This window comes from Orycteropus afer, unplaced genomic scaffold, assembly GCF_000298275.1.
Source record: "Orycteropus afer afer isolate SDZICR_OR568_19922 unplaced genomic scaffold, OryAfe1.0 scaffold00408, whole genome shotgun sequence".
Lineage (NCBI taxonomy): Eukaryota > Metazoa > Chordata > Mammalia > Tubulidentata > Orycteropodidae > Orycteropus > Orycteropus afer.
In genome coordinates, this window is record NW_006921995.1 from 1,371,087 (window position 1) to 1,383,440 (window position 12,354).

A 12,354-nucleotide genomic window follows, 5' to 3' on the forward strand; every position below is an offset into this window, starting at 1 on the left:
ACAGAAGAGTAAATGAGAATCATTCTGGAAAGAAGTCATTTGGTTTGATCTACTCTACCTAATGAAGAAGTGGATCTAGATAGTTGAGCAGTCATATTTGGTTTAGTTTGTAGTTCAATGTCCTAAGGAAATTTAAATTTCATTGTCTTATTATGACATGCTCCCTTTTTCTAAATAAGAAAAATATAACTTGATTTTTTATACTGCTTGTTGTATTAAATTTTTTTTAATTCATCAGGTTGCCAATTTTTCAAATATGGATGAGGATGACATTGAGTTGGAACCTGAAAGGAATTCAAAGAATTGGGAGGAAATCATTCCTGAAGATCAACGGAGACGATTAGAAGAGGAAGAAAGACAAAAGGAACTTGAAGAAATTTATATGCTCCCAAGAATGAGAAATTGTGCAAAACAGGTAACCTTTCAATTTAAAAATATTCTATAATGTAAGAATATTCACCTCTGGAATGATTTTTTTGTTTTGTTTGTTATTCATGAGAGATGTGGTCTCTAGTTTTTCAGTAATGCTTTTGTCAGTTTTAATAATGATTTGGGAAATGTTCCCCCTTTTATTTTTGGGAACAATTTGTATTTTTGTTAGGTGCTGTTGAATCAGTTCCAACTCATAGTGACCTTGCATGTACAACAGAACAAAACACAGCCCAGTCCTATGCTATCCTCATGATTATTGCTATGTTTGAGCCTTTTGCAGCCACTGCATGACTCCTTGTTGGGGATCTTCTTTTTCACTGGCCTTCTACTTTATCAAGCATGATGTCCTTCTCTAGGGAATGATCCTTCCTGATAACATATCCAAACTATATGAAATGAAGTGTCACCATCCTAGCCTTTAGGAGCATCCTGGCTGTACTTCTTCCAAGACAGATTTGTTCCTTCTTCTGGCAATCCATGGCATATTAGTATTCTTCACCAACCCCATAATTCCATGGCATCAATTCTTCTTTGGTGTTCCTTATTCCTTGTACAAGGAGCTCTAGTGGTGTAGTGCCTAAGGCATTTGACTTCTAACCAGAAGGTTGGCAGTTCATACCCACCAGCCACTCTGCAGAAAGAAGACTGGAAAATCTACTTCTGTAAAGATTTACGGCCTCAGAAACCCAAAGGTGGTCTCTATGAATTGGAATCGACTCTATGACAGTGAGTTTGGTTTATTGAGTTTATTGCCTTTCCAGCTTTCATATGCATATGAGGCTATTGAAGATACCTTGGCTTTGGTTAGGCACACCTTAGTTGTCCTCAAAGTGACATCTTTGCTTTTTAACACTAGTCTTTTACAACTGATTTGTCCAATTCAGTATAACATTTATTTTTCTTTTTTAATTGAAATGTAATTTATGTACAGTGAAGTACATAAAACTAAAGTGACGTGGGTCAGTGCATTTTTCTTTTTGTTTTTTTGCAGTGTTCCCTCCCCTTCCCTCCCACCCCTGGTAACCAACAAAGAAAATTCCTTTCCATATATAATCCTTTCCTTGACTTGTTATGATAATGAACTAATAATACTATGTTTGTCTTTCTGTGATTGACTTATTTCATTCAGCATAATGTCCTCCAAGTTCATCTGTGCTATGAGGTGTTTTGCAGATTCTACATTATTCTTAAGGGTTGAATAGAATTCCATTGTATATATGTACCACTGTTTGGTTATCCATTCTTCTGTTGATGTACACGTAGGTTGTTTCCATCTTTTTGCTATTACATAAATAGTGCTACGATGAACATGGGTGTGTATATATTTGTTCTTATCCTGGCTCTCACTTCTTTAGGATATATACCTAGTAATGGGATTGCTGGGTCAAATTATTTCTAATTCCATGTTTTAAAGGAATAGCCATACTGTTTTCCAAAGTAGTTGTATCATTTTACAGTCCCATCAACAGTGGATAAGAGTCCCAATCTCTCCACATCTTCACCAGTGTCCACCATTTTCTGTCTTGTTGAACTTTGCCCAAGGTGAGATGGTATCTCATTGTTGTTTTGATTTGCATCCTTCTGATTTGGCTAATGATCATGAGCATTTCTTCATATATTTGCTGGCTGCCTGAATATCCTCTTTGGTGAAGTGTCCATTCATGTCTTCTGCCCATTTTTTAATTGGATTGTTAATCTTGCTTTTGTTGAGGTGTTGGAGTCCCTTCTCAGATGTGTAATTATTGACAACTATGAATTTGTTGCTGTCATTTTGTTACATGCTTTTTCGTGGTGTTGATTTCTTTGTTCCATATAATTTTCTGTGCTGAGCTCATTTTGTTCATGAATTGTATTATCACTTCCTTTGTTGCTATTGTTTTAGTATTTGCTAAATATTTGTGCTGGTCATCTTTTTTATTTTAATGTGAAGGTTTATCTTTTTTTCTTTTTTTTTTGAGGTTACCCTGTGATTATAATTTCTTCCCAAGTTTAGAACAGTCCATTCTATCTTGTAGTTGTCTTGACTTCCCTACCATTTAGAAGTTATGTGATGGCACAGTTTTTTCCTTTTTGATTTGTAGTTGTCCTCATTTGTCAATTGATGTCTCTGGTTTCCTGTTTATAATCTTGTAGGCTTATTTACCTTGGATACTTCTATAACTGGATTGGTTTCTGGGTTATGTCATCATGTATGTTAATGATCTGTAGTTGTTTGCTGTTGCTGGTTCTCTGTCCAAAGGACTCCCTTTGGTATCTCTTGTAAGGTTGGTCTGGCTGTAACAAATTCCCTCAATTTCTGCTTACCTAGAAATCTCCTAATTTCACCATCATATTTGAGGGACAATTTTGCTGTGTATATAATTCTTGGTTGGAAGTTTTTCTCTTTCAAGGTTTTATGTATACCATCTCATTGCCTTCTCGCTTACATGGTTTCTGCTGAGAAATCAGAGCTCATTCTTATTGGTTGCCCTTGTAGGTACCTTTTCATTTTTCCTGTTTTGCTTTTAGGATTCTTTCTTTGTCTTTGATTTGGATAAGTTTGATGATGATATGTCTTGGTGATTTTGTTTTGGGGTCTTTTCTGTTTAGGGTTCATTGGACTTCTTGAATGGATATATTCTCATCTTTCATCATACCTAGAAAATTCTCTTCTAACAAATCTTCACCTATTTTTTCTGTGGTTTTATTTGTCTCTTCCTATTCTGGAATTCTGATTACATGTAGGTTATTCCTTTTGTTGGTATTCTACGTGAACCTGGCTTTCTTCATTTTGTTTTGTTCTTTTTTCTGATTGTTCCCTTTCCAAAGAACCATTGAGGTATTTGCCTTCAGTCATCACTAATTCTGTTTTCCATTGATTCAGTTCTACTCCTTTGCCCATTCAGTGTGTCATCTATTTCTGAAAATTTAGTATTAATCTTCTGGATTTCTGTCTGTAGATTTTGTATCATTTCTAATTTTTCATTTATTTTGTCATTTTGCTCTTGTATTGTCTTTCAAAATTGTTCTAGGGTTTTCTCTGTTTTCCTCAATTTTGTCAGTGTTTTTCCTTGATCTGTCTCTCAGTTCATTGAAGGTACCTGAATATAATTCTTTTGAATTCCTTATCAGGGACTTCCAGTGCTGCTTCTTCCTTGGGGGTGTGTTTTGGATCTGTATCCTGGTCCCTTGTTTTTCCTGCTTTATCTTGCTTTTTTGTGTGGACTGTGATGCTCTGTTGTCTCTGAGGCATTGTGATGTTTTATTGGTAATTGTATGTTGGAGTGACTTGCCCACGATTTTTGTTTTCTTTGTATGTTATCTACGTAAGTAGGGTACTGTGCTGTGCTCCTCTGTTTGCTAGTTGGCAGCACTTACACACTCACCACCTGTCCTTTCCCATTGTCTGCCTCCTGTTTGTCCCTTCCATCCTTGGCAAATGGAGCCTATTCTTAGGACCCTGGAATCCGATTGAGAATGTTGTCTCTTAAAAATGGCCACCACTTGTAAACATTTAAAATGGCTGTGCCCTTGATCACTTTAAATATCCAAAATGGCTACCATTTGTAAATATCCAAAATGGCCACTGCGTGTAAATAATCAAAATGGCTGCACCCTCCGGACAACTGAAAGTCTATACCAGCGCAGTCGGCCCTGCATCCCTCGGCAACCAGGCCTGATCTTTGGGTCAGTTCTCAGGTCCCAAAGCCACTTGGAAATATTCAGGCTGTTGGTCCTGTCAGAGTAGGAAAATCCTTGACAACTTTAATCTGTTCTGTTTTTATAGTGGCGTTGCTCTGTTGTTCTAGTTGTGGGAAGTTTTCTTCTCTTTATGTGGAGATGTAATCCATACTGAAGGCTGTAGTTAGTGATCTTCATCACGTCAAGTTTGTGTGACCTGCATATTGCAGGTTGTTCATGAGTCTTCCTCAATTCCTAAGGCCACATTCTTCATATAGTTCAACTTCTGAGATTATTTGCTTGGCATAAGCATTGAATGAGTATGGTGAAACAAAACAAAACTGACACACACCTTTTCTGATTTTAAACCACACAGTGTCCTTTTGTTCTGTTTATGCCACTGCTTCTTATTCTGTGTACGGGTTCCATATGAGCACAATTAAGACTTTTAGAATTCCCATTCTTCACATAGTTATCCATAATTTGTTATGATCTGTACATTTCAATCCTTTGCATACTCAGTGAAATACAATAAACATCTCTCTGGTATTCTCTGCTTTCAGCCAAGATCCATCTGACATCCACATTGATATCCCTTATTCCTGGTCCTCTCCTGAATCCATCTTGAATTTCTGATAGTTCCCTGACATTGTACTTCCACAACCATTTTCAAATATCTTTAGCAAAATTTTACTTGCATGTGGTATTAACAGTATCATTTGATAATTTCCACATTCTATTGGATCATTTTTCTTTGGAATGGGCAGAGATTTGGGTCTCTTCCAGCCATTTGCCTAGATAGCTTGCCTCCAAATTTCTTGGCATAGAGTGCTTCCATTGTTGCATCTGTTTATTGAAACATCTCTCTGAGTATTCTGTCAATTCCCAGAGCCTTTTTTTTTTTTCCTCCAGTTCCTTCAGTGCAGTTTGGGTTTCTTCCTTCAGTACCATTCGGTTCTTGATCCTATGCTATCTCCTGAAATGTACTGGCCAATTCTTTTTGGTATAGTGACTCTTTGAATTCTTTCCATCTTCTTCTGATGCTTCCTGCATCATTCAACATCTTGTCTACAGTATCCTTCAGTAATGCAACTTGAATGCTTGAATGTTTGCTTTAGTTCTTTCAACATGAGAAATTGTGAGTATATTCTCCCTTTTGGTTTTCTAACTCCATGTCTTTGCATATTTCATTGCATTACAAATATGCACCACTTAACATCCATTTGGCCAACATCTGACCTTATGTAAATCCATGGGCTGGGCCACGCGAGTGTCTGAGAGCCAGGACACCAGATCTTCATTTAGATAGAGATTTGAGCCCTTCGTCTGCGCAGTTGCTGCTCATGGCTCAGAAGTCACCTAGTGTGCTATAATGGAGGCTAAATCCCAAATTCCCAACCCTAGCCCTCTGGTAGCATAGTGGATAAGACACTTGCCTGCTAACCAGAGGGCTGGCGGTTCAAACCCACGAGCCACTCCTCGGAAGGAAGGTTGGGCAGTCCTACTTCCGTAGTGATACTGCCTCGGAAACCCAGGGAGGGGTCGCTATGAGTCAGGTTTGACTCGACGGCACATAACAACAACAACAACAGTCCTCCTTGGCTCCTGTGACCTGGAAGGTCTAGTCTGTGTATTTTTTTTTTTGCTGCTCTGGTCTTGTATGGTGCCAGTGGGAGAGTATGCATCCTGGGCACCCCAGCCCCGGATCGGGAGCCTTTGGGTCCCTTGGCTCTCGTGGTCCTTTCCTCATGTAGGTTTTCATGGATGAGCTGGCCTTCTTTGCAGCTGGCTTAGCCAAAAAGGTACCAACTGCAGGGTGGGACCAGCAGAGCACTCATCTGAGATGTCCACAGGAGGAGCTTCCTGGGCCACATACTGCATAATAGCCCCCTGGCCAATGTACCCAGGAGGCCTATGCCCTGCTTATACAGATGTTTGCACTTTGTCCAAAACACATAATATCCTATTCACAGAACGTATTGTGGATGTTAAATGACATATACTTGTACTTTACTTTGACTTCTCAAACAATTCTTTGAAGCCTTCTGTTCAGCTCTTTTACTTTATCATTTTTTTTCTATTCTCTTTAACTGCTATACATTGAAAACCATATGTGAGAGTGTCTTCAGATGTCCATTTTGGTCTTTTCTTCCATTCCTGTCTTTTTAATTACCTTTTGCTTTCTTCATGTATGGTGTTCTTGATGTCCTCCCACATCTTTCTTTGGTCTTTGGTTGTTTGGTCTTTGGTCATTGGTGTTCATGGTGTTACATCTGTTCTCAAAAAGTCTGTAAATTCAAATGAGATGTACTCATAGTTGTTGATTTGGTTACCTAGTGCTGCTCTGACAGGAGTATACCACAGATGGGATGGCTTTAATAAACAGGAGTTTATTCTCTTACAGTTTGGAAGCTTTAAGTCCGAGTTCAGAGTACCAGGCTCTCAGGGCTGGATGATAGCCCCTCAACCTTGGGCTTCAACTCTGGCTCCTGCGCCCGACCCACTGAAGCTGGAGGCTTTTCTTTACTCAACAGCTGCTGGCTGCTGAGGCTGACAAACCCAAGGTTGACAAGTACAAAGGCAGAGTCCCGACATCACCAAACAACATGGCAGGCCACTAATTCAAGTCCAGAAAAAGTCCCAAGATCAGCAAAGCATGGCAGGCTGCTGAACAATGACTTGGCTACATGCAAGGTCAAAGTATGCCATAAAACAAGAGACCTTCTCCAAAGCTGCTTCTTACTAGAAGCAGACTGCATCCTTAAAGCATCTACTCAGCTGTTCCAGTAGATTCCACCATGGAGTTAATTACTGATCTCCCCATGGGGAGTAACTACATCCAACTGCCCAGTCACTCAACCAGACCTAGCCAAGTTGACATACAACTTTAACTACCACAGTTGTGCTTTGGTTCTTACAGACATGTTTTAATTTTCTTCAACTTCAACTTGAGATGCACAGTTGTTCATCTGTTCGCAGTTAGCCCCTGGCCTTTTTCTGACTGAGGATATTGAGTTTCTCCATTGTCTCTTTGCACAAATATAGTTGATTTGATTCCTGTCTATTCTTTTTCGTGAAGTCCATGTGTATGTTGTGTTGTTAAGTGTCATAGAGTCATCTCTGACTCATAGTGATCCTGTACACAGCAGAATGAAACATGGCCCTGTCTTGTGCCAGCCACACAATCCTTGCCATACCTGAGCCCGTTGTTGCAGCCATTGCGTCAGTCCATCTCATTGAGGGTTTTCCCCTTCTTTATTGACCCTCTGCTTTTCCATGCACAATATCCTTCTCTAGGGAATGGTTCCTTCTGACATTGACCAAAGTAGGTGAGACCAAGTCTGACCATTCTCACTTTCAAGGAGCATTCAGGCTACACTTCTTCCAGGACAGATTTGTTAGTCCTTTTAGCAGACCATGGTATTCTTAGCATTCTCTTCCAAGACCACAACTCAAAACCATCAACTCTTCTTCGGTCTTCCTTATTCATTGTCCAACTCTCACACACATAAGGAAGCGATTGAAAATACCATGGCTTGGGTTAGGTGCTTCTTAGTCTTCAAGGAAACATCTTTGCTCTTCATCTCTTGAAAGAAGTCCTTTGCAGCAGATATTCCCAATGCAATACATCATCTGCTGTCTTGACTGCTGTTTCCATTGGTGTTGACTGTAGAACTGAGTAATAGGAAATCCTTGACAACTTGAATCTAGTTTGAGAATTTTTGTTTTCTTTATATTGAGGTGTGATTCACACTGCAGATTGTAGTCTTTAATCTTCATCAGTAAGTGCTTCAAGTTGTTCTCACTTTTCACCAAGCAAATTTGTGTCATCTGCATATCACAGGTTGTTAATGAGTCTCTCTCCAACCTGATGCCACGTTCTTCTTCATATAGTCCAGCTTCTCAGATTATTTGCTCAGCATAGAGGTTGAATAAATAAAGTGGAAGGATACAACTTTGACACATTCCTTTCTTGATTTTGAACCATGCAGTATCCCCTTGTTCTCTTTGAGCGAAAGCCTCCTGATCTATGTACAGGTTCCTCATGAGCACAATCAGGTGTTCTGGAATTCTCACTCTTCTCAGTGTTATCTATAATTTGTTATGATCCACACAATCAGATGCCTTTGCATAGTCAGTGAAATACAAGTAAACATCTTTCTGGTGTTCTTTGCTTTTAGCTAAGATCCATCTGACATCAGCAGTGACATCCCTCGTTCCATGTCCTTTTCTGAATTCAGTTTGCATTTCTGGAAGCTCTCTGTCAATATACTACAGCAACTGTTTTTTAATTGTTTTCAGTAAGATCGTACTTGTATGTGATGTTAATTATATTGTTCAACAATTTCCACATTCTGTGGGATAACCTTCTTTGGAATGGGTACAAAAATGGATCTTTTCCAATCAGATGGCCAGGTAGCTGTCTTCCATATCTCTTGGCATAACTGAGTGACACCCAGAGTGGCATCCATTTGTTGAAACATCTCAGTGGAAACATCTTAGTGAAACATCTCAATTCCTGGAGCCCTGTTCTTCTCTAGTTCCTTCAGTGCAACTTTGACTTCTTCCTTCAATACCATTGGTTCTTAATCATGTGCCACCTCTTCAAATGGTTGACCATCGACTAATTCTTTTGGATACAGTGACTTTGTGTATTACTTCCACCTTCTTTTGATGCTTCCTGTATCATTCCAATATTTTGCCCATAGAATTTTTCAAAATTGCAACTCGAGGCTTAATTTTTTTCCTCAGTTCTTTCAGTTTGAGAAGTGGCGAGTGTATTATGTTCTTCCCTTTTGGTTTTCTAGAAAAGCTCCAGGTCTTGGAACATTTCATTATGGTAATTGGCTTTGTCTTCTTGAGCTGCTCTTTGAAATCTTCTCTTCAGCTCTTGTATCTTGTCATTTCTTCCATTTGCTTTACCTACTCTCCACTAAAGGGCAAGTTCAGAGTCTCTTCTGACATACATTTTGGTGTTTTCTTTTCTTTTTAATGACCTCTTGCTTTCTTCATTCATGATGTTCTTGATGTCATCCCACAATTTCTCTGATTTTTGTCATTGGTGTTCAGTGAATCAAATATGTTCTTTAAATGGTCTCTAAATTCAGGAGCAATATTATCAAGGTCATATTTTGGCTCTCGTGGACTTGTTTTTATTGTCTTCAACTTCAGCTTGAACATGCATATGAGAATTGATGGTCTGTTCCATAATAAGCTCCTGGCCTTGTTTTCGCTGAAGATACCGAACTTCTCCATTGTCTCTTGCCATACATATAGTTAATCTGATTCCTATGTATTCCATCTGGTGAAGTCCATGTGTAGTTATTGCTTATCTTGTTGAAAAAAGATAATTGCAATGAATAAGTCATTGGTATTGCAAAATTCTTTCATGAGATCTCCAGCATTATTTCTATCACCAAGACCATATTTTCCAACTGCCAGTAACTCTTCTTTGTTTCCAACTTTTGCGTTCCAGTCACCAGTGATAATCAACACATATGAATTTCATGTTTGATCAATTTCACACTGCAGAAGCTGATAGAAATCTTACATTTCCTCATCTTTGGCTTTGGTGGTTGGTGTGTAAATTTGAACAATAGTAGTATTAACTGGTCTTCCTTGTAGGCATATGGACAGATCTTGAAACAGTTTTTGTGATGATGCCCCACCTTTCCTTTTCAATTTGTCATTCCCAGCATAGTAGATCATGTGGTTGTCTGATTCAAAATGGCCAAAACCAGTACTTTTTAGCTCACTGATGTCTAGGATATCGATTTTATGTCTTTCATTTTATTTTTTTCATGTGTATAGTCACCACTTATGTTGTTGAAAGAAGTATTTCCAGTGAGTAGACTGTTGATCTTGCAAAATTCTATCATGCAATTTCTGGCACCATATCTGTCATCAGGGCCATATTTTCCAACTACTGATATCCTTCATTTCCAGTTTATACTCAAGTTATTCATAATTATCAATGCATCTTGATTATGTGTTTGTTGTGTACATTTGAATATTAGTTGTTCTAACTGGTCTTCCTTGTAGGTGTATGGATATTATCCTATCACTGAGAGCACTGTACTTCAGAATAGATCTTGAAATATTCTTTTTTATGTGGAATGTGACACCATCCCTCTTCAGCTTGTCATTCCTGGCACTTTAAACTATGATTGTCTTATTCAAATTATCTAGGACAAGTCCATTTCAGGTCACTAATGCCTAAGATGCTTATATTTAAGCATTCCATTTCATTTTTGACAGTTGCCAAATTTCCTGGATTCATAAGTCATACATTCCACATTCCAATCCTTAATGGATATTTGCAGCTGTTTCTTATTTTGAGTTGTGCCACATCAAATAAATCCCAAAAGCTATACTCCATCCATGTCATTAAAGTTGAGGAGGCAACTGTTAACCCAGTCGTATTTGGGTGCCTTCCAACCTGAGAGACTGATCTTTTGGCACTATATCAGACAGTGTTTCACTGCTATTCATAAGATTTTCACTGTTGTTTGTTGTTCTTATGTGCCGCTGAGTTGGACCCAACTCATAGCAACCCCTCCTTGGGTTTCCGAGGTGGTATCACTGCAGAAGTAGATTGTTCCATCTTCCTTCCGAGGAGTGGCTGGTGGATTTGAACCACCAGCCTTCTGGTTAGCAGTCAAGTCCCTAGGCACTGTGCTACCTAGCGAGTATTTTTCAGAAGTAGAATGTCAGATTCTCCTTCCTAGTCTGTTCTAGTGTGGAAACTCCACTGCAACCTGTCCACCATGGGTGGGCCTGCTGGTGTTTGAAATACTGGTGGCATAGCTTCCAGCATCACAGCAACATGGAATCCTCTACAGTACAGCATACTGACAGATGTGAATGGTGGCATTTGTATAGACGTGGTATTATTTTTTCCTAATGTGTTGCATTCGGAAGGAAGGTTGGGCAGTCTACTTCTGTAGTGATAACCACCTCAGAAACCCAAGGAGGGGTCACTATGAGTGGGGTCCGACTCAGTGGCACATAACGACAACAATGTGTTGCATAGAATTCAGCAATAAAATAACTTGGGCTTGGAGTGCTCCTTTTGGAAAGATTTTTAACTACAAAGTCAGTTTTCTTAAAATATTAATGGGATTATCCTTGCTGTCCACCATTTATTTGTTGTATTGTGGTGGCTTGTTTGTTGCCATGAGGCTGGAGGCGGGCTATGCCACTGGTATTTCAAATACCAGCAGGGTTACCCATGGTGGACAGGCATCAGTGGAGCTTCTAGACCAAGATAGACTCGGAAGAAAGAAGGGGCCATCCACTTCTCAAAGAATTGAGCAGTGGAAACCTTATGAATATCAGTGAAAAACACTGTCTGATACATTACTGGGAAACTTTATGACTAGTCCTGAAACATTTCCAGTATAGTGCTGGAAGATGAGTCCCTCAGGTCATATGAATGGGGAAGATCTGCCTTTGAGTAGAGCTGGACCTTATTGATGTGGCTGGAGTAAAGTTTACAGGACTTCATTTGCTGATGTGGCACAACTTAAGATTAGAAGAAACAGCTGCAAATATCCATTAATAATTGGAACATGAATTGTGATAAGAGTAAGAATCTAGGAAAATTGGAAGTTATCCAAAAAATGGAACACATAAAGATCAAAGATCAGTATCCTAGGCATTACTGAGCTGAAATGGACTGGTTTGGACCATTTTGAATCAGACAACCATGTGGTCTACTATGCCAGGAATGACAGATTGAAGAGGAATGGTGTTCAATTTATCATCACAAGGAATGACTTAATACAAGCATTATTCAAATTTACGCACAACCCTGAAAGCCAAAGATGAGGAAATTGAAGATTTTTATGAACTTCTGCAGTCTAAAATTAAGAACATGATTGGAATGCAAAAATTGGAAAAAAAGAACAATCACTGGTAGTTGGAAATAATGGCCTTGGTGATAGAAATAATGCTGGAGATCGTGTGATTAAATTTTGCAAGACCAACAACTTGTTGTTTGTTGTTGTTAAGTGCCATCAAGTCGTTTCCGACTCATAGCGACCCCATGCACAGCAGAACGAAACGCTGCCTGATCCTGAACCAGCCCCACAATCCCTGCTATTTTTGAGCCCATCATCACAGCCACCGTGTCAGTCCATCTCGTTGAAGGCCTCCCCCTCTTTCGTCAACCCTCCACCCTACCAAGCATGACATCCTTCTCCAGGGAATGGTCCCTTCTTACAACATGACCAAAATAGGAGAGATGAAGTCTGGCCATTC

General features: G+C 39.3%; 1 protein-coding gene across 1 annotated transcript in view; it reads left to right on the plus strand.

Moving 5' to 3' along the window:
* Positions 1–12,354, plus strand: part of CHD1 (chromodomain helicase DNA binding protein 1) — a 134,671-nt gene that overhangs the window by 91,370 nt on the left and 30,947 nt on the right. Inside the window, exon 22 of the mRNA XM_042782681.1 lies at positions 239–415. Coding sequence (XP_042638615.1) covers positions 239–415 — 177 coding nt within the window. The remainder of the gene's footprint in view (positions 1–238; positions 416–12,354) is intronic.